The sequence below is a fragment of the Stegostoma tigrinum genome, chromosome 15 (genome assembly GCF_030684315.1).
Source record: "Stegostoma tigrinum isolate sSteTig4 chromosome 15, sSteTig4.hap1, whole genome shotgun sequence".
Lineage (NCBI taxonomy): Eukaryota > Metazoa > Chordata > Chondrichthyes > Orectolobiformes > Stegostomatidae > Stegostoma > Stegostoma tigrinum.
The window spans coordinates 275058-298279 of NC_081368.1; the positions used below are offsets into that span (position 1 = coordinate 275058).

General features: G+C 44.2%; 1 protein-coding gene across 1 annotated transcript in view; it reads right to left on the reverse strand.

Annotated features, from left to right (window-relative positions):
- cab39l1 (calcium binding protein 39, like 1) overlaps positions 1–23222 on the reverse strand; it is a 55521-nt gene that overhangs the window by 13007 nt on the left and 19292 nt on the right. Inside the window, 4 exon segments of the mRNA XM_059651524.1 lie at positions 3964–4101; positions 4860–4925; positions 6408–6467; positions 6548–6687. Coding sequence (XP_059507507.1) covers positions 3964–4101; positions 4860–4925; positions 6408–6467; positions 6548–6687 — 404 coding nt within the window.

A 23222-nucleotide genomic window follows, 5' to 3' on the forward strand; every position in this document is an offset into this window, starting at 1 on the left:
GTATGCTTTACTTCATTTCACCTGACAGAGGGCCAGTGCCATGAAAGCTTGTGATTTCAAATAAATTTCTTGGACTATAACCTGGTGTTGTGTGATTTATGATCTTGTCCACCCCATTCCAACATCAGCACCGCCAGATCAGGCTTATCTCTTGGAAAAAAACGTTAAAGTGAGCAGCGTACATCTTGCTGCTGCTCCCAGGATTGCAAGCTTAATTAAAGTATTATTACAGTATTTTTACGGTTTTGTAGTTATTACAGGCAGTATAATTTACTAACACAAGATTTTTTTACATTTTGCTTCAATAACATTGAAAAAATAAAAAAAAACAAAAATCATGATTTTTTTTCCAAACAAACTACCTTCTCCACCTGCGTTACCACTTTCAGTGACCTGTGTACCAGTACACCCAGATCCCTTTGCCTGTCAGTACTCTTCAGTGTTCTGCCATTTACTGTATAATTGTAGAATAGAAAAGATGTTATTGAAACATTTTTATCCTTAATGTCATTAAGGCCATACATAATGTGCAGAGTGAGATGGCTAGTAGATTTAGAATACTTATTACTCAGGAGGATCAGTCAGGTAGAAGGGGGAATGTCGGGAAAAGTAAATTCAAAAGTCTCTGTTGGCAATTCTTCTATAAGATAGGTATTCAGTTTTTGGAACAGTTGGAGGAAATAGTCTGTATGAGGAAAATGGAAGGGCCAGTCAGTTATTGAGCACTTGGAACGATTTTTTTGTTAGGCAACATTTGACAACATTTAACAGACTTATTGTTAAAGGGGATTCTCCTGTCAGGGCATAGAGAGATGACTCTGTGGCAATGAGTATAAATTTAGGACGATTTGTTGCTTTCCTGGTGCTCAGATTAAGGAAGTTTCTAAACATTTCAAGCATATTGTTAAAGGTGAGATTGAGAATCTAAAAATTATTGTACACATTGATAGGAATGACATTTTTAGGAAAAAGATTAAAGCAGTTCAGAGTGAATTTATGAGGTTAGGTAGAAGATTTTAAAAAAACCTTTAGAAGTAGTAATTTCTGTTTACTCCCAATGCCAAACTCAAACAAGGGAGGGAACAAAAGGCTAAAAGATATAAATCAATGGCTGAAGAGCTGGTGTATTGTTCAGGGATTCAGGTTTGTGGGCAATAGAAATATCTTTTGGGATAGAAAAGATCAGTTCAAAAAGGATGGGTCTAACCTAAACTGGGAAGGGACCAATATCTTAGCAGTGAGGTTTCGTTGTTCTCTGCAGGGAAACTTTATATCGATAGAGAAGGTGATTGGAGGGATTCAAAGTACCAGGGTAAATGGAAGGATTGATGGGGAAGTTTCTGAATGTGTGGACAGTACATCAATTAGAACAGAAAGACAAGAGAGAGTAAGAGTATGTAGTAATTTTGAAAAACTAAATTAAATTTATTTTAAGGCTGATGAACTCAGGGTATGTTTAATAACATAGGATTGGGATGTCATAGCTATTACAGAAACTAGACTGAGAGATGGACAAGACTGGCACCTTAATGTTTACAGTTTTTGATGCTGTAGGAAGGGTAGAAAAGGAGACAAAAAGGGCACAGCGGGTGGGTTTTTGATGAAGGAATACATTACTGCGGTGACAAGGGAAGATAGTTCTGAAAAATAGTCCAGTGAAAGTATATGGGTAGAAATTACAAATAAGAAAGGAAAAATCACTTTGATGGAATTGTACCATAGACCCCCCCCCCCCCAATATTAAGAGAGAAATTGAGATGCAATTATGTAGGGAGATCTCAGATATATGTAAGCAAAAAATGGCTGTAATAATGGGGGATTTTAATTTTCCAAACAATGACTGGCACTACCACAGTCTTAAAGGTTTGGATGATGAAGAATTTGACAAATGTGCTGAAGGAAATTTTCTTTATCAATATGTGGATGTTCATACCAGGGAAGGAGCAAAACTAGACCTTCTTTTGGACAGTAAGGCAGGGCAGGTGACAATGACCCATTAGTTCCCAATCTCTGCTTTCTGTAGGGTAACCAATTTTTAATTCATGCTTGAAAGTAATCTTAAACCCCATGTGCTTTAATTTTGTTAAATAAACTCCAGTGTGGGACTTTATGAAAAATTCACCAAGGTTCCTTGGCCAGAACCTTCCAAACACCTGTCTACTCTCATTTAGAAGGGCAAGGGCAGCAGATACATGGGAATACCTGCTCCTGCACGCTCCCCTCCAGGCCATTCACAATCCTGACTTGGAAATATATCACTGTTCCTAAATGGACTGCAGTGGTTCAAGAAAGTAGCTCATGATCGCTTTCTCAAGGATGATTAAGGGTGGGCAATAAACACTGGCCCAGTCAGCTGTGCCCTAATTCCAGAAATGAATATTTAAAAATTGAACAGTGAGATGTGATCTCATTGAAACTATCAAACTTTTTATAGGGCTTGAGAGGATGGATATAAGTAGGATGTTTTTTTCCTGTCTTGTGAGTCTAGGCTGGGAAACATGTCTCAGGATAAAGCATAGGCCAATTAAAACAGACATAGAACATAGAGAACATAGAACATAGAACAGTACAGCACAGAACAGGCCCTTCAGCCCACAATGTTGTGCTGACCATTGATCCTCATGTATGCACCCTCAAATTTCTGTCACCATATACATGTCCAGCAGTCTCTTAAATGACCCCAATGACCTTGCTTCCACAACTGCTGCTGGCAACGCATTCCATGCTCTCACAACTCTCTGCGTAAAGAACCTGCCTCTGACATCCCCTCGATACTTTCCACCAACCAGCTTAAAACTATGACCCCTCGTGCTAGCCATTTCTGCCCTGGGAAATAGTCTCTGGCTATCAACTCTATCTATGCCTCTCATTATCTTGTATACCTCAATTAGGTCCCCTCTCCTCCTCCTTTTCTCCAATGAAAAGAGACCGAGCTCAGTCAACCTCTCTTCATAAGATAAGCCCTCCAGTCCAGCCAGCATCCTGGTAAACCTCCTCTGAACCCTCTCCAAAGCAGCCACATCTTTCCTATAATAGGGCGACCAGAACTGGACGCAGTATTCCAAGTGCGGTCTAACCAAAGTTTTATAGAGCTGCAACAAGATCTCACGACTCTTAAACTCAATCCCCCTGTTAATGAAAGCCAAAACACCATATGCTTTCTTAACAACCCTGTCCACTTGGGTGGCCATTTTAAGGGATCTATGTATCTGCACACCAAGATCCCTCTGTTCCTCCACGCTGCCAAGAATCCTATCCTTAATCCTGTACTCAGCTTTCAAATTCGACCTTCCAAAATGCATCACCTCGCATTTATCCAGGTTGAACTCCATCTGCCACCTCTCAGCCCATCTCTGCATCCTGTTAATGTCCCGCTGCAGCCTACAACAGCCCTCTACACTGTCAACGACACCTCCGACCTTTGTGTCGTCTGCAAACTTGCTGACCCATCCTTCAATTCCCTCGTCCAAGTCATTAATAAAAATTACAAACAGTAGAGGCCCAAGGACAGAGCCCTGTGGAACACCACTCACCACTGATTTCCAGGCAGAATATTTTCCTTCTACTACCACTCGCTGTCTTCTGTTGGCCAGCCAATTCTGTATCCAAGCAGCTAAGTTCCCCTGTATCCCATTCCTCCTGACCTTCTGAATGAGCCTACCATGGGGAACCTTATCAAATGGATGGGATATTTTCCAATCAGGGGCTGGTAAATCTATCTCAGAGGGCAGTGGAAGCTTAATAGTTGTCCAAGTTCAAGACGAAAATTGCTTGATTACTGGAGACTAATTTCATTAAGAGATACGGCAAAACTGCAGGAAAATGATGTTGATGTCGTTGATTAGATATGATCTAGTCAAGGGGTAGGATATGTTTGATGGGCTGAATGGCCTACTCCTGTGCCTATCTTCATTTGATCCTTCTGCTAATGCTGGATTGATATTATGAAAGAAAATATTTTACCTTAAACACATGAAAACCTTCAAACTGGATGTTTCTGCTTTTGTCTCTCAGTAAATTCATCATAAGATTTTCTGATTTACTGATTTACTTTGACATAATGCTGTAATTATGTCTGTCCAGCAGCAATTCCCCTCGAAGCTTTTGGTCAAAAAAGAATTATAATCAATAGTGGATATATTTCTGATTAATAATAATCCAGAGGCCCTGGCTAACAGTCTGGAGCCAAGAGTTCCAATGGTCCACAGCAGCTTCAGAAATTAAAATCATTTAATGAAAAGGTCCACAAAATCATGACAGATATAGAAAGGGTGGATAGCAAGAAGCTTTTTCCCCCACAGTGGAGGGCTCAATTACTCGGGGTCATGATTTCAAGGTGAGAGGGGAAAAGTTTAAGGGAGATACGTGTGGAAAATTCTTTCCGCAGAAAGTGGTGGGTGCCTGGAACGCATTGCCAGTGGAGGTGGTAGAGGAGGGCACAGTAACGTCATTTAAGATGTATCTGGACAGATACACGAATGGGCAGGGAGCAGAGGGACGCAGATCCTTGGAAAATAGGCGACAGTTTTCGATAGAGGATCTGGATCGGCGCAGGATTGGAGGGCCGAAGGGCCTGTTCCTGAGCTGTAATTTTCTTTGTTCTTTGTTCTTTGAAATAAAATTTGAATGAAAAGCTGGTATCGATAATAACCAAAAACTAGCATATTTCCATTAAAAATACAGCTGGTTCACTAATGCGCTGAAGGAAGGAAATCTGCCACCTTTACCTGATCTGACCTATCTGCAACAAAGCACTCTGAAAGTGTCTAACAAACCAGTCAATTGTATTTGACACAGAAAATCTATCATAAAAATTAATGTGCGCTGAAGCAAATGTAATGACAAAAAAATTCCCATACCTTCAGACACTGATGCTTGGCCACATAGGTTTCAGAATGCAGCAGTTTCTCATATGCAATAAGTATCTAAAAATAGGCCAAAAGTCATGTTCAGAACTTCTACTTTTAGAACTTAGAACATAGAACATTACAGCACAGTACAGGCCCTTCAGCCCTCCAGGTTGTGCCGACCTGTCATACCAACCTGAAGCCCATCTAACCTACACTATTCCATGTATGTCCATATGCTTGTCCAATGACGACTTAAATGTACCTAAAGTTGGCAAATCTACTACCGTTAGAGGCAAAGCATTCCATTCCCTTACTACTCTCTAAGTAAAGAAACTACCTCTGACATCTGTCCGATACCTTTCACCCCTCAATTTAAAGCTATGCCCCCTCGTGCTCGCCGTCACCATCCTAGGAAAAAGGCTCTCTCTATCCACCCTATCTAACCCTCTGATTATTTTATATGTCTCAATTAAGTCACCTCTCAACCTTCTTCTCTCTAACGAAAACAGCCTCAGCCTTTCCTCGTAAGACCTTCCCTCCATACCAGGCGACATCCTAGTAAATCTCCTCTGCACCCTTTCCAAAGCTTCCACATCCTTCTTATAATGCGGTGACCAGAACTATACACAATACTCCAAGTGCGGTCGCACCAGAGTTTAGTACAGCTGCAGCATAACCTCTTGGTTCCGGAACTCGATCCCTCTATTAATAAAAACTAAAACACTGTATGCCTTCTTAACAAGCCTGTCAACCTGGGTGGCAACTTTCAAGGATCTGTGTACATGGACACTGAGATCTCTCTGCTCATCTACACTACCAAGAATCTTACTATTAGCCCAGTACTTTGCCTTCTGGTTACTCCTACCAAAGTGCATCACCTCACACTTGTCTGCATTAAACTCCATTTGCCACCTCTCAGCCCAGCTCTGCAGCTTATCTATGTCTCTCTGCAACCTACAGCATCCTTCGTCACGATCCACAACTCCACTGACCTTAGTGTCGTCTGCAAATTTACTAACCCATCCTTCTACACCCTCATCCAGGTCATTTATAAAAATGACAAACAGCAGTGGACCCAACACCGACCCTTGCGGTACACTGCTCTCCAGGATGAACATTTCCAATCAACCACCACCCTCTGTCTTCTTTCAGCAAGCCAATTTCCGATCCAAACTGCTCTATCTCCCACAATTCCATTCCTCCGCATTTTGTACAATAGCCTATTGTGGGGAACCTTATCGAACGCCTTGCTGAAATCCATATACACCACATCAACCAGTTTACTCTCATCTACCTGTTTGGTCACCCTCTCAAAGAACTCAATAAGGTTTGTGAGGCATGACCTACCCTTCACAAAACCGTGCTGACTATCCCTAATCAAATTATCCTTTTCTAGATGACTATAAATCCTATCTCTATAAGCTTTTCCAACACTTTACCAATAACTGAAGTAAGGCTCACTGGTCTATAATTACCACGGTTGTCTCTACTCCCCTTTTGTATATATCTCTATTGTTTAGCTGTTCTAAGATATTTTAGAATTTTGATTAAACTTACTCTGTCACAAATCTTTTCTAAAAAATGTGCAGAAACAGGCCTATGTCGAATCAACAAATCCTGGATGCAGTTGAGAAATATCAGTCGTTGAAAAGTGACTGGAACATTAATCACATGCCTACGAAGAAACAGTCACTGACCTTAAATGAAGCAAAGGCATCTAAGGCTACGTCAAAACTGGACAGTTCTACATATCTGAAGAAATCATAAAACTGCTCTGAGTAGAGAATTATTTTTGCCAAAGAGTCATGAGGAATACATTCTCGTAATAAAGAGTGCACTGGAAATCAAGCCCCGTTATTCCACAAGCCATACCAAATGTGCAAAATGCTCAGTTTGTTTCTCTTTTCTTGTTGTCACCTAGAACAGAAGAGATTTTCACCAGGTTTATTCCAGAAATTCAAAAACAACTGAGTGAATGACTGAGATAATAAAGTGTGGGGCTGGATGAACACAGCAGGCCAAGCAGCATCTCAGAAGCACAAAAGCTGACGTTTCGGGCCTAGACCAATGACTACTGTGCAGAACTGAACAATATCCCCTTAAGAGAGATTGAGTAGATTAGAATTATTTATGTTAGGAAGACGGAGGTTGAGGGATGAACTGACTGACTTCTACAAAATCATGAGGGGTATAGACAGGGTGGGTAGCAAGAAGCATTTTCCCCAGAGTAGGGGACTCAATTACTAGGGGTCATGATTTCAAAGTGAGAGGGGAAACGTTTAAGGGAGATATGTGTGGAAAATTCTTTCCGCAGAGGGTGGTGGGTGCATGGAATGCGTTGCCAGTGGAGGTGGTAGAGGCGGGCACGATGGTGTCATTTAAGATGTATCTAGACTGATACACGAATGGGCAGGGAGCAAAGGGATATAGATCTTTGGAAAATAGGCGACAGGTTTAGATAGAGGATCTGGATCAGGGCAGACTTGGAGGGCCAAAGGTCCGTTCCTGTGCTGTAATTTTCTTTGTTCTTTGTTCTTGTTTTAATCCCAAATACACATGCATTAATACAGACAGGACACGATACAGCAGACATATCATGGGTGGGACAAAAAAGAAAAATAAAACACTCTTGCGGATCAAGAATCTAAATGAAACGGGTAGAATGAGTTGACTTCTCACAATTCCTTCAGTTTCCTGCCAACAAGATCAAGCTGTGATGGAAGACCCTCAGCTCGAGTGAAGGATCACAGAGTCAGAGAGTAATATGGCATGGAAACCGGACCTTCGGCCCTATCAGGCCCACACTGACCATAGAGGCCACTCAGCTAGTTCCAACTGCCACATTCAGTCCATTTCCCTCTAAACCCTTCTTATCCATGTCTTTATCCAAATTTTTTAAAAATGTTGCTCTTGTACCTGCCTCAACCACTTTCTCCAACAGCCCATTGCATATACGTACCACTCTCTGTGTGAAGAAGTTTCCCCTCAAGCCCTTCTTAAATTTTTCCCCTCTCATGTTAACCCATTCCAGTTTTCAATTCCCCATCCCTGGGAAAAAGACTGTATGCATTCATCCTATCTATGCCACCTCAAAAAGGAGTTAACCCAAATCATTGGATTGAGCTAACAGTTCAGATTTTAGAGTTTATGAGGAGATCAGAGGCATTACTTTCTGAAACTTTCTCTGATCAAATCAGCTGGCTTGCTATCTGACAAAAACCAAAGCCCAGAGGCTGTTGCTAGTTATAGTAGCATAGATTCTGTGATGGCTCTTCATGTTTATTTGTTAAGCCATTAAGGCCATAAAAGCAATATTTTATCTCGTTTTACAAACTTTGTACTTTACCTTCCCAAAATGATTTCCTTTCCCAATTATATAGATTGTATCAAGGTCAGCCAGCTAGTCTTCATAGAATATGAATTCCTTAACTGGGGATGTTAATCTGGTCCAATCAGGGAGCCCTGACTGACATATAAAAAGTGTGAGTGTCAGAGACACTGACACACTGTTACGTGACTCTGATTGAGGCAGTGCTGAAGCCTAAATGGGCTTCAATAAGGCACGACTGCTGGCTTTATCATCAGAAAATGCAGCAAGTGGAGCAAATGAATTACAGGTATTCCGATGGAAGTGGACACCATCGCCAGTTCATAGAATATAGAGCATTGTGCAGGATAGCACAGTACAGGCCCTTCAGGCCTCAATGTTGTGCTGACCTATTATCTTACTAAGATCAATCTGCCCTGAATACTCTACATTTACTATCCTCCATGTGCCTATCCAAGAGTCACTTAAAAGTCTCCAAAGTATCTGACTCTACTACCACTGCTGGCAGTGCATTCCACACACCCACCACTCTCTGTGTGAAGAACCTACCTCTGATATCTCCCCTATATCTTCCTCCAATCACCTTAAAATTATGCCCCCTCGTAACAGTCATTTCTGCCCTGGGAAAAAGTCTATGACTGTCCACTCTATCTATGCCTCTCATCATCTTTTACGCCTCTATCAAGTCACCTCTCATCCTTCTATGCTCCAATGACAAAATCTCCATCAACCTTTCCTCATAAGACCTGCCCTCCAGTCCAGGCAGAATCCTGGTAAATCTCCTCTGCACCCTCTCTAAAGCTTCCACATCCTTCCTGTAATGAGGTGACCAGAACTGAACACCATATTACAAGTGTGGTCTAACCAGAGTTTTATAGAGCTGCAGCATAACGTAACAGCTCTTAAACTCAATTCCCCTGCCAATGTGAGCCAACTCACCATTCGCCTTCCTTACAACCCTATCAACTTTGTAGCAACTTTTGAGGGATTCATGGATGTGGACTCCAAGATCCTTCTATTCCTCCACACTGCCAAGAATCCTTCCATTAATCCCGTATTGTGCATTCTAATTCAACCTTCCAGAATGAATCACTTCATACTTTTCCGGTTGGATTCCCATCTGCCACTTCCTTGCTCAGCTCTACATCCAGTCAATGTCCCGCTGGAACCCACAACAGCCCTCCACACTGTTCACAACTCCACCACCCTTCAACTTGGTGAGCACCATTTGAGTGAAGGTGATTGCGTAGGCTCAATCAGGACATATTCACTGAAAGCATCCTATCTGGATACATCACAGCACAGAATGGCAACTGCTCTGCCCAAGGCCACAAGAAATTACAGAAAGTTGCGAATGCAACCCAGTCCATCGTGTAAACCAGCCCTTACTTCAATTGCCTAAAGGCCCTAAACTTTATCCTGTCCCGCAGGCCTGACCAGTCCCCCTCCACTGACACCCTCATCTGCCTGGCTGAACTTCGTCCTCACCCTCAACAACCTCTCTTTCAATTCCTCCTACTTCCTACAGACAAAGTGGGGACAGCCATGGGTACCCACGTGGGCCCAAGCTATGCCTGGCTCTTTGTAGGCTACGTGGAACAGTCCCTCTTCCGCACCTACACTGGCCTTAAACCCCAACTCTTCCTCCGTGATATTGATAGCTGTATCGGTGCCGCCTCGTGCTCCCACAAGGAGCTTGAACAGTTCATCCACTTTACCAACACCCTCCACTCCAACCTCAAGTCCACCCTGTCTGTCCTCCCTGGACTGACCACCCCCTCCCGAGCTCCCCACCTACACTCACCTTTACTGGCTCCATCCCCACCTCTTTGACCTGTCTCTCTCCTCTCCACCTATCTTCTCCTTTATCTATTCGCCTCCCTAGCAGTGATAGCAGTGATAGGCAACATGGTTTTGCGCAGGCAAGATAATGTCTCACCAACTTAATAGAATTCTTTGAGGACGTGACAAAGTTGATTGATGAGGGAAAGGCTGTAGATGTCATATTCATGGACTTCAGTAAGGCGTTTGATAAGGTTCCCCATGGCAGGCTGATGGAGAAAGTGAAGTCACATGGGGTCCAGGGTGAGCTAGCTAGATGGATAAAAAACTGGCTGGGCAACAGGAGACAGAGGGTAGTAGTGGAAGGGAGTTTCTCAAATTGGAGACCTATAAGCAGTGGTGTTCCACAAGGATCTGTGCTGGGACCACTGTTGTTTGTGATATATGTCAATGATCTGGAGGAAGGTGTAGGTGGTCTGATCAGCAAGTTTGCTGATGATACTAAGATTGGTGGAGTAGCTGATAGTGAAGAGGACTATCAGAGATTATAGCAGAATATAGATAGACTAGAGCGTTGGGCAGAGAAATGGCAGATGGAGCTCAATCCGGGCAAATGCGAGGTGATGCATTTTGGAAGCTCAAATTCAAGGGCGAACTATACAGTAAATTGAAATGTCCTAGGGTAAATTGATGAACAGAGAGATCTGGGTGTTCAGGTCCATTGTTCAGGTGAAGGTGACGACACAGGTCAATAAGGTGGTCAAGAAGGCATATGGCATACTTTCCTTCATTGGACGGGGCATTGAGTACAAGAGTTGGCAGGCAATGTTACACTGTGTAGGACTTTGGTTCGACCACATTTGGAGTACTGTGTACAGTTCTGGTCGCCACATTACCAAAAGGATGTGGATGCTTTGGAGAGGGTGCAGAGGAGGTTCACCAGGATGTAGCCTGGTATGGAGGTGCTAGCTATGAAGAGAAGTTGAGTAGATTAGGATTATTTTCATTGGAAAGACAGAGATTGAGGGGGGACCTGATGAGGTCTACAAAATCATGAGGGGTATAGACAAGGTGGATAGCAAGAAGCTTTCTCCCCCCCAGAGTGGGGGACTCAATTACTAGGGGTCATGAGTTCAAAGTGAGAGGAGGAAAGTTTAAGGGAGATATGCGTGGAAGGTTCTTTACACAGAGGGTGGTGGGTGCCTGGAACGCGTTGCCAGCGGAGTTGGTAGCCGCAGACATGCTAGTGTCTTTTAAGATGTATTTGGACAGGTACATGGATGGGCAGGGAGCAAATGGACACAGACCCTTAGAAAATGGATGACAGGTTAGACAGAGGATCTCGATCAGCACAGGCTTAGAGGACCAAAGGGCCTGTTCCTGTGCTGTAATTTTCTTTGTTCTTTGTTCTTTGTTCCCCCTCTCTCCCTATTTATTTCAGAAACCTTACCCCATCCCCCTTTTCTCATAAAGGGTCTAGGCCTGAAACGCCAGCTTTTGTGCTCCTGAGATGCTGCTTGGCCTGCTGTGTTCATCCAACCCCACACTTTGTTATCTCCCATGGGTTTGAGCTCATTTCTCCCACCCCAATTTTTGAGCCATGCGTTGAGCTCTTTGATCCTGTTGATTCTGTGCCAAGTTGCATATGAGTCAGGTAGTAGTGCAGAGATCATTACCTCTTTGGTTCTACTTTTTAATTTAGCTCCTACCTGTTTGCGTGCAAAATGATCAGAGGTATAGATAGAGTAGACAGCCAGAGACTTTTTCCTAGGATGGAGGTAGCTATTACGAGGAGACATAGTTTTAAAGTGAGTGGACGTAGATGCAGAAGGAGACGTCAGAGGTAGGTCCTTTACTCAGAGAGTGGTCAGGGCTTGGAATGCATTGCCGGAGAGGATAATAGAACATAGAACATAGAACATAGAACATAGAACAGTACAGCACAAAACAGGCCCTTCAGCCTACGATGTTGTGCCGACCATTGATCCTCATGTATGCACCCTCAAATTTCAGTGACCATATGCATGCCCAGCAGTCTCTTAAATGTCCCCAATGACTTTGCTTCCACAACTGCTGCTGGCAACGCATTCCATGCTCTCACAACTCTGTGTGTAAAGAACATGCCTCTGACATCCCCTCTATACTTTCCTCCAACCAGCTTAAAACTATGGCCCCTCATGTTAGCCATTTCTGCCCTGGGAAATAGTCTCTGGCTATCAACTCTATCTATGCCTCTCATTATCTTGTATACCTCAGTTAGGTCCCCTCTCCTCCTCCTTTTCTCCAATGAAAAAAGTCTGAGCTCAGTCAACCTCTCTTCATAAGATAAGCCCTCCAGTCCAGCCAGCATCCTGGTAAACCTCCTCTGAACCCTCTCCAAAGCAGCCACATCTTTCCTATAATAGGGCGCCCAGAACTGGACGCAGTATTCCAAGTGCGGTCTAACCAAAGTTTTATAGAGCTGCAACAAGATCTCACGACTCTTAAACTCAATCCCCCTGTTAATGAAAGCCAAAACACCATATGCTTTCTTAACAACCCTGTCCACTTGGGTGGCCATTTTAAGGGATCTATGTATCTGCACACCAAGACCCCCCTGTTCCTCCACACTGCCAAGAATCCTATCCTTAATCCTGTACTCAGCTTTCAAATTCGACCTTCCAAAATGCATCACCTCGCATTTATCCAGGTTGAACTCCATCTACCACGTCTCAGCCCATCTCTGCATCCTGTCAATGTCCCGCTGCAGCCTACAACAGCCCTCTATACTGTCAACGACACCTCCAACCTTTGTGTCGTCTGCAAACTTGCTGACCCATCCTTCTATCCCCTCATCCAGGCCATTAATAAAAATTACAAACAGTAGAGGCCCAAGGACAGAGCCCTGTGGAACACCACTCACCACTGACTTCCAGGCAGAATATTTTCCATCTACTACCACTCGCTGTCTTCTGTTGGCCAGCCAATTCTGTATCCAGACAGCTAAGTTCCCCTGTATCCCATTCCTCCTGACCTTCTGAATGAGCCTACCATGGGGAACCTTATCAAATGCCTTGCTGAAGTCCATATACACCACATCCACAGCTCAACCCTCATCAACTTTTCTAGTCACATCCTCAAAGAACTCGATAAGGTTTGTGAGGCATGACCTGCCCCTCACAAAGCCGTGTTGACTGCATTTGATCAAGCCATGCTCTTGCAGATGGTCATAAATCCTATCCCTCAGAATCCTTTCTAACACCTTGCAGATGACAGACGTGAGGCTTACTGGTCTGTAATTGCTGGGGATTTCCCTATTTCCTTTCCTGAAGAGAGGAATTACATTTGCCTCTCTCCAGTCCTCAGGTACGATTCCAGTGGAGAGCGAGGATGCAAAGATCCTCGCAAGTGGCGAAGCAATTGCATTTCTCATTTCCCAAAGCAGCCGAGGACAAATCTGGTCTGGGCCTGGCGACTTGTCAATCTTAATGTTTGACAAAATTTTCAGCACATCAGCTTCGTCTATCTCTATCCATTCCAGCATGCACACCTGCTCTTCAAAGGTTTCATTCACTACAAAGTTCGTTTCTTTAGTAAAGACAGTAATGGAGTCAGCCTCATGAGGGCCATTTAAGCGGCTATTAGATAGGCCTATGGATGATTGTATAAAGTAGGGGTGGAGGTTAGACAGATCTTAGGATTAGGGTTAAAGTTCGGCACAACATCGTGGGCTGAAGGGCCTGCACTGTGCTATCCTGTTCTCTCTTCTATATTCCCTCAGCAGAACCTCTAACATCTATCTACCTGCATCGTTGGTATCTACATAGAAATGGATCATTCCCCTCACTCTCCCAATTTCCTCTGCATGCCCAGATGGGCACCAGGCAGGCAATGTCTATTCCCCTGACTATATGTCCCAGATTGGAACTACATTCTCCCCCACCTCTGGAATGGCTCCCTGTACCACAGTGCTGGGGTCAGTTTGCTCATCTTCCCTATAGCCCCCACCCTCACCCACACAAGGAACAAGAATCTCAAACCTATTCAACAAGTTCAAGGGTTGAGGGTCATAGACATAGAGACATAGAAAAGTACAACACAGTACAGGCCCTTCGGCCCACGATGTTGTGCCATGGAATAATCCTAAACCAAAAATAAAATAACCTAACCTACATTCCCCTCAATTCACTGCTGTCCATGTGCATGTCCAGCAGTCGCTTAAATGTCACTAATGACTCTGCTTCCGTGACTACCACTGGCAAACTATTCCATGCGCTCACAACTTTCTGGGTCCTTCAGCACTACCTCCTGGATCCCTCTACCTGCCTCATTCACACTCTCCTGCCACCAACCACTGACCAAATGTGAGGTGGCTAATCAAAGGGATGTGACTGCCTCCTGAAACACAGTGTTGAAGCTCAGATTCCACTCATCACCTCTGAGCTGGAGTTCAACACGTGACAAACACTTGTTACAGATGGGGTCACTGTGAACTGTAATGGGGTCCACCAGCCCCCACATCATACAGGTGTAACACGTTGTCTGGACCAGCATCTTTTGTTTTATTTACTTTACTATTAACCTGATTTTTTAAAAAATCAAACTGGCCTTTTAGTTTGTCACCTGCAAGTATTTCCCTGGTATACCTTTATTCTGAAAGAACTCTAGAATCAATAGTCAAATTACACTTACGTGAGGAATAAGAGAATGGTCAAAGAAAGAGTAGGGCCGATCAGGGATAGCATAGGGAACTTGTGTGTGGAGCCTGAGGAGGTAGGGGAAGCCCTAAATGAGTTTTTTGCTTCTGTCTTTACGAAAGAAACGACCTGTGTAGTGAATGAAACCTTTGAAGAGCAGGTGTGCATGCTGGAATGGATAGAGATAGAGGAAGCTGATGTACTGAAAATTTTGTCAAACATTAAGATTGACAAGTCGCCAGGCCCGGATCAGATTTGTCCTCGGCTGCTTTGGGAAGCGAGAAATGCAATTGCTTCGCCACTTGCGAAGATCTTTGCATCCTCGCTCTCCACTGGAGTCGTACCTGAGGACTGGAGAGAGGCAAATGTAATTCCTCTCTTCAAGAAAGGAAATAGGGAAATCCCCGGCAATTATAGACCGGTAAGTCTCACGTCTGTCGTCTGCAAGGTGTTAGAAAGGATTCTGAGGGATAAGATTTATGACCATCTGGAAGAGCATGGCTTGATCAAATACAGTCAACACGGCTTTGTGAGGGGTAGGTCATGCCTTACAAACCTTATCGAGTTTTTTGAGGATGTGACTAGTAAGGTTGATGAGGGTCAAGCTGTGGATGTGGTGTATATGGACTTCAGTAAGGCATTTGATAAGGTTCCCCATGGAAGGCTCATTCAGAAGGTCAGGAGGAATGGGATACAGGGGAACTTAGCTGCTTGGATACAGAATTGGCTGGCCAACAGAAGACAGCGAGTGGTAGTAGAAGGAAAATATTCTGCCTGGAAGTCAGTGGTGAGTGGGGTTCCACAGGGCTCTGTCCTTGGGCCTCTACTGTTTGTAATTTTTATTAATGACTTGGACGAGGGAATTGAAGGATGGGTCAGCAAGTTTGCAGACGACACAAAGGTCGGAGGTGTCGTTGACAGTGTAGAGGGCTGTTGTAGGCTGCAGCGGGACATTGACAGGATGCAGAGATGGGCTGAGAGGTGGCAGATGGAGTTCAACCTGGATAAATGCGAGGTGATGCATTTTGGAAGGTCGAATTTGAAAGCTGAGTACAGGATTAAGGATAGGATTCTTGGCAGCGTGGAGGAACAGAGGGATCTTGGTGTGCAGATACATAGATCCCTTAAAATGGCCACCCAAGTGGACAGGGTTGTTAAGAAAGCATATGGTGTTTTGGCTTTCATTAACAGGGGGATTGAGTTTAAGAGTCGTGAGATCTTGTTGCAGCTCTATAAAACTTTGGTTAGACCGCACTTGGAATACTGCGTCCAGTTCTGGGCGCCCTATTATAGGAAAGATGTGGATGCTTTGGAGAGGGTTCAGAGGAGGTTTACCAGGATGCTGCCTGGACTGGAGGGCTTATCTTATGAAGAGAGGTTGACTGAGCTCGGTCTCTTTTCATTGGAGAAAAGGAGGAGGAGAGGGGACCTAATTGAGGTATACAAGATAATGAGAGGCATAGATAGAGTCGATAGCCAGAGACTATTTCCCAGGGCAGAAATGGCTAGCACGAGGGGTCATAGTTTTAAGCTGGTTGGTGGAAAGTATAGAGGGGATGTCAGAGGCAGGTTCTTTACGCAGAGAGTTGTGAGAACATGGAATGCGTTGCCAGCAGCAGTTGTGGAAGCAAGGTCATTGGGGTCATTTAAGAGACTGCTGGACATGCATATGGTCACAGAAATTTGAGGGTGCATCCATGAGGATCAATGGTCGGCACAACATTGTGGGCTGAAGGGCCTGTTCTGTGCTGTACTGTTCTATGTTCTATGTTCTATGTTCTAAATCACCGACCAATTAGTTTACCTGTGACCTTATTGTTTTGTGTTGGGTCCCTGTTAAATTACCCTGTTAAAAAAACCTTACAAACTGTGGGCCAAAAAAAAGCAAAATGCACTCCTCCTCATCTTCACTGAATTCCCACATTGCCTCCAAATTCACCAAACTATATATTCATCTGAACCATGTCTCATTCTCCTTCTTGACTAAACAAACATGAAAACATAAGAACATAAGAACCAGGAGCAGGAGCAGGCCCTCCGACCCTTTGAACCTGCTCTGTCATACAATCAGATCATGGCTGATCTTTTCATGGCCTCAGCTCCACTTATCCACTCTTTCACCATAACCCTTAATTCTTTCACTATTGAAAAATTATCTATCTTAGCTTTAAAAGCATTCAATGAGGAAACCTCAACCACTTCACTGGGCAGGGAATTCCTCAGATTCACAACCCTTTGGGTGACGAAGTTCTTCAATCAGTCCTAAATCTGGTCCCCGTGATTCCGAGGCTATATTTCATCTGCCAATAAAAACAACCTCCCTGTTTCTATCTTATCTATTCCCTTCATAATTTTATATGTTTCTCTACGATCGCCCCTCATTCTTCTAAATTCCAATCAATATAATCCCTGTTTACTCAGTCTCTCCTCATAAACCAACCCTCTCAACTCCAGAATGAACCTAGTGAATCTCCCCTCTACCCCCTCCAGTGCCAGCATATCGTTTCTCAAGTAAGGAGGCCCAAACTGAACACAGTACTCCAGGTGTGACCTCACCAGCACCTTGTACAGCTGCAACATAACCTCTCTACTTTTAAACTCCATCCCTCTAGTAAGCGGTGGGGAGGGGTAGGGTGTGGAGTTACCGAGACACTGTGTGTCAGGAGGCAGTCACATCCCTTTGATTGACAACCTCAGATTTGGTCAGTGGTCAGGGACAGGAGGGTGTGACTATGAGTGAGGCTTGTAGAGGGATCCAGGAGGTAGTGCTGAAGGAGCCTCAACCCTTGACCTTGTTGAATAGGTTTAAGATTCTTGCAAGAGTTCCATTTGTCTTCTTAATTACCTGTTGTACCTGCAAGCCAACCTTCTGCAATTCATGCACAAGGACACATGCACATGGAAAAAATTGATGCTCAGGTCCATTGTTCCCTGAAAGTGGCAACGCAGATCAATAGAGTGGCCAAGAAGGCATGCAGCATGCTGTCCTTCATCGGACAGGCTAAGAGTTGGCAGGTCATGTTACAGTTGTATAGGACTTTGGTTCGACCACATTTAGAGTACTGCATACAGCTCTGGTCGCCACATTACCAAAAGGTTTACCAAGCAAGAAGTTGGTTTGACAAGCAAGACGTTGGTTTGAAGTGTGTCTACTTCAATGCCAGGAGCGTCCAGAATAAGGTGGGTGAACTTGCAGCATGGGTTAGTACCTGGGACTTCGATGTTGTGGCCATTTTGGAGACATGGATAGAGCAGGGACAGGAATGGCTGTTGCAGGTTCCGGGATTTAGATATTTCAGTAAGAACAGAGAAGATGGTAAAAGAGGGGGAGGTGTGGCATTGTTGGTCAAGGACAGTATTACAGTTGCAGAAAGGATGTTTGGGGACTCATCAACTGAGGTAGTATGGGCTGAGGTTAGAAACAGGAAAGGAGAGGTCACCCTGTTGGGAGTTTTCTATAGGCCTCCGAATAGTTCCAGAGATGTAGAGGAAAGGACAGCAAAGATGATTCTCGATAGGAGTGAGACAGACAGGGTAGTTGTCATGGAGGACTTCAACTTTCCAAATATTGACTGGGAACACTATAGTTCGAGTACGATAGATAGTTTTTGTCCAGTGTGTGCAGGAGGCTTCCTGACACAGTATGTAGATAGGACAACAAGGGGCAAAGCCACATTGGATTTGGTACTGGGTAATGAGCCCAGCCAGGTGTTAGATTTGGAAGTAGGTGAGCACCTTGGTGATTGCAATCACAATTCTGTTATGTTTACTTTAGTGATGGAAAGGGATAGGTGTGTACCACTGGGCAAGAGTTATAGCTGGGGAAAAGGCAGTTATGATGAGATTAGGCAAGATTTAGGGAGCATAGGATGGGGAAGGAAATTGCAGGGGACGGGCACATTAGAAATGTGGAGCCTATTCAAGAAAAAGCTCCTATGTGTCCTAGATAAGTATGTACCTGTCAGGCAGGGAGGAAGCTGTAAAGTGCGGGAGCCGTGGTTTACGAAGGAGGTGGAATCTCTGGTTAAGACCAAGAAGAAGGCTTATGTTAGGATGAGATGTGAACGGTCACATAGGGCGCTTGAGGGCTATGAGGTAGCCAGGAAAGACTTAAAGAGAGAGCTCAGAAGAGCCAGGAGGAGACATGGGAAGTTGTTGGCGGATAGGATCAGGGTAAACCCTAAGGCTTTCTATAGGTATTTAAGGAATAAAAGAATGACAAAAGTAAGATTAGGCCCAATCAAGGATAGTAGTGGGAAGTTGTGTGTGGAGTCAGAGGAGATAGGGGAAGCACTAAATGAATATTTTTTGACAGTACTCACTCTAGAAAACAACAATGTTGTCGAGGAGAATACTGAGATACAGTTTACTAGACTAGGTGGGATTGAGGTTCACAAGGAAGAAGTATTAGAAATCCTACAGAGGATGAAGATGGATAAGTCCCCTGGGCCGGATGGGATTTATCCTCGGATCCTCTGGGAAGCCAGGGAGGAGATTGCCGAGCCTTTGGCATTGATCTTTAACTCGTTATCGTCTACAGGAATAGTGCCAGACGACTGGAGGATAGCAAATATGGTTCCCCTGTTCAAGAAGGGGAGTAGAGACAACGCTGGTAATTATAGACCAGTGAGCATTACCTCAGTTGTTGGTAAAGTGTTGGAAAAGGTTATAAATGATAGGATTTATAATCATCTAGAAAAGAATAATTTGATTAGGGATACTCAGCACGGTTTTGTGAAGGGAAGGTTGTGCCTCACAAACCTTATTGAGTTCTTTGAGAAGGAGACCAAACAGGTGGATGAGAGTAAACTGGTTGATGTGGTGTATATGGATTTCAGCAAGGTGTTCAATAAGGTTCCCCACAGTAGGCTACTGTACAAAATATGGAGGAATGGGATTGTGGGAGATATAGCAGTTTGGATCGGAAATTGGCTTGCTGAAAGAAGACAGAGGGTGGTAGTTGATGGGACATGTTCATCCTGGAGACCAGTTACTAGTGGTGTACCGCAAGGGTCGGTGTTGGGTCCACTGCTGTTTGTCATTTTTATAAATGACCTGGATGAGGGCGTAGAAGGATGGGTTCGTAAATTTGTAGATGATACTAAGGTCGGTGGAGTTGTGGATAGTGACGAAGGATGCTGTAGGTTGCAGAGAGACATAGATAAGCTGCAGAGCTGGGCTGAGAGGTGGCAAATGGAGTTCATTGCAGGCAAGTGTGAGGTGATGCACTTTGGTAGGAGTAACCGGAATGCAAAGTACTGGGCTAATGGTAAGATTCTTGGTAGTGTAGATGAGCAGAGAGGCCTCAGTGTCAATGTACACAGATCCTTGAAAGTTGCCACCCAAGTTGACAGGCTTGTTAAGAAGGCATACAGTGTTTTAGCTTTTATTAATAGAGGAATCGATCTCCGGAACCAAGAGGTTATGCTGCAGCTATACAAAACTCTGGTGCGGCCGCACTTGGAGTATTGTGTACAGTTCTGGTCACCGCATTATAAGAAGGATGTGGAAGCTTTGGAAAGGGTGCAGAGGAGATTTACTAGGATGTTGCCTGGTATGGAGGGAAGGTCTTAACGAGGAAAGGCTGAGGGACTTGAGGCTGTTTTCATGAGAGAGAAGAAGGTTGAGATGTGACTTAATTGAAACATATAAAATAATCAGAGGGTTAGATAGGGTGGATAGGGAGAGCCTTTTTCCTAGGATGGTGATGGCGAGCACAAGGGGGCATAGCTTTAAATTGAGGGGTGAAAGATATAGGACAGATGTCAGAGGAAGTTTCTTTACTCAGAGAGTAGTAAGGGAATGGAACGCTTTGCCTGCAACGGCAGTAGATTCGCCAACTTTCAGTCATCATTGGACAAGCAAATCGACATACATGGAATAGTGTAGGTTAGATGGGTTTGAGATCAGTATGACAGGGTGGCACAACATCGAGGGCTGAACGGCCTGTACTGTGCTGTAATGTTCTATGTTCTATGTTCTATAAAAGGATGTGGGTGCTTTGGAGAGGGTGCAGAGGAGGTTCACCAGGATGTTGCCTGGTATGGAGGGCACTAGCTATGAAGAGAGATTGAGTAGATTAGGTTTATTTTCATTAGAAAGACGGAGATGGGGGTGGCGGGGAGGGAGTTGTATCAGAGATAATGGGAACTGCGGATGCTGGAGAATCCGAGATAACAAAGTGTGGAGCTGGAGGAACACAGCAGGCCAAGCAGCATCTTAGGAGCACAAAAGCTGATGTTTCGGGCCTAGACCCTTCATCAGGGACAACTCTGGGGGAGGTGGAACTTGCACAAACTGGATGGGTTGCACCTGGGTGGACCGGAACTGATGTCCTTGGGGGAGTACTTGGTAGAGTGGTTGTGGAGGGTTTAAACTAGTGTGGTAGGGGTACGGGAACCAGAGTAGTAAGGCGGGAGATGCACAAATTGAGGGAGAGATAAAAATCAAGGCAAACATGACTAAGAGCAAGAACAGGCCAGGAAATGCTGCCTAAAAGAGGCAGGGGAGGTGGTCTGAAATGGATGTGCATCAATGTGAGAAGTATAACAGGCAAGGTAGATGAACTCAGAGCATTGGTTAGCACTTGGAACTGTAACATCATTGTGAGTTATGAAGAAGCAGGACTGACAGCTAATTGTCCCAGGATTTAGATGCTTTTACTGTGATATAAAGGTATGTAAAATGGGTGGGAGTGTTGCATTACTGGTAAAGGAGTATCTCACTGCTGTACTGAAGGAGGTTACAAAAGGGGACTCATGTAGGGAGGCAATATGGGTAGAACTCAGGAACAGTAAAGGTGAAATCACAATGCTGGGAGTATACTACAGGCCTCCCAAAAGCCAGAGGAAGACAGAGGAGATAAAATGTAGTCAGATTTTGGAAAGCTGTGAAAATAGCGGGGCTGTTGCAACAAGTGATTTTAATTTCCCCTACATTGACTGAGACTCACTTCATGTTAGGGGCTTGGATGGGGCGCAATTTGTAAGAACCATGCAGAAAGACACAAAATATAAACAGCCCAACCAGGGAAAGAATTGTTTCAGAGATAGTAGGAACTGCAGATGCTGGAGAATTCGACATAACAAGGTGTAGAGCTGGATGAACACAGCAGGCCAAGCAACATAAGAGGAGCAGAAAAGCTGACGTTTTGGGCCTAGACCCTGAAACATCAACTTTCCTGCTCCTATGATTCTGCTTAGCCTGCTGTGTTCATCCAGCTCTACACCTTGTTATCAGGGAAAGAGTTGTACTGGACCTGGTTTTGTGAAATGAGCCCAACCAGATTAGTGAAGTTTCATTGGGGGATTATTTCAGGAGTAATGGCCGTAATACCCTGTGTTTTAAGACACTTGTGGATAGGGATAACAGCAGACATCGGGCAAAGATTTAGGGTGCATAGGATGGAGAAGGAAACTGCAGGTGCTGGGCACAATCGAAATGTGGAGCTTGTTCAAGGAACAGCTGATGCATGTCCTTGATAAGCATGTATCAGGCGGGGAGGAAATGGTCAAGCAAGAGAACCATGGTTTACTAAAGAAGTTGAAACTCTTGTCAAGAGGAAGATGGAGGCTTATGCTAAGATGAGGCGCGAAGGCTCAGTTATGGCGCTTGAGAATTACAAGTTAGCCAGGAAGGACCAAAAGAGAGAGCTAAGAAGAGCCAGGAGGGGACATGAGAAGTCTTTGGCAGGTAGGATCAAGGAAGACCCTAAAGCTTTCTATAGATATGTCAGGAACAAAAGAATGACTAGAGTAAGATCAGAGCCAGCCAAGGACAGTAGTGGGAAGTTGTACGTGGAGTCCGAAGAGATAGGAGAGGTGCTGAATGAATATTTTTCATCATTGTTCACACAAGAAAAAGACAATGTTCTTAAGGAGAATGCTGAGACACAGGCCATTAGACTAGACGTGATTGAGTTTCACAGGGAGGAGTTGTTAACAATTCTGGAGGGTATAAAAATAGATAAGTCCCCTGGGCCAGGTGGGGTGTATCCTAGGATTCCCTGGAGCGCTAGGGAGAAGATTGCAGAGCCATTGGCTTTGATCTTAATGTCGTCATTATCTTCAGGAATAGAGCCAGAAGACTGGAGGATAGCAAATGTTGTCCCCTTGTTCAAGAAAGGGAGTAGAGACAACCCTGGTAATTATAGACCAGTCAGCCTTACTTTGGTTATGGGTAAAATGTTGGAAAGGATTATAAGAGGTAGGATTTATAATCATCTAGAAAAGAATAATTTGATTAGGGATATTCAACACGGTTTTGTGAAGGGTGGGTCGTGCCTCACAAACCTTATTGAGTTCTTTTAGAAGGTGACCAAACAGTTGGATGAGGGTAAAGCGATTGATGTGGTGTGTATGGATTTCAGTAAAGTGTTTGATAGGGTTCCCCACAGTAGGCTATTGTGTAAAATACGGAGCCATGGGATTGAGGGTGATTTAATGGCTTGGATCAAAAATTGGTTAGCTGTAAGAAGACAGAGGGTGGTGGTTGATGGGAAATGTTCATCCTGGAGTTCAGATACAAGTGGTGTAGAGCAAGGATCTGTTTTGAGGCCACTGCTGTTCGTCATTTTTATAAATGATG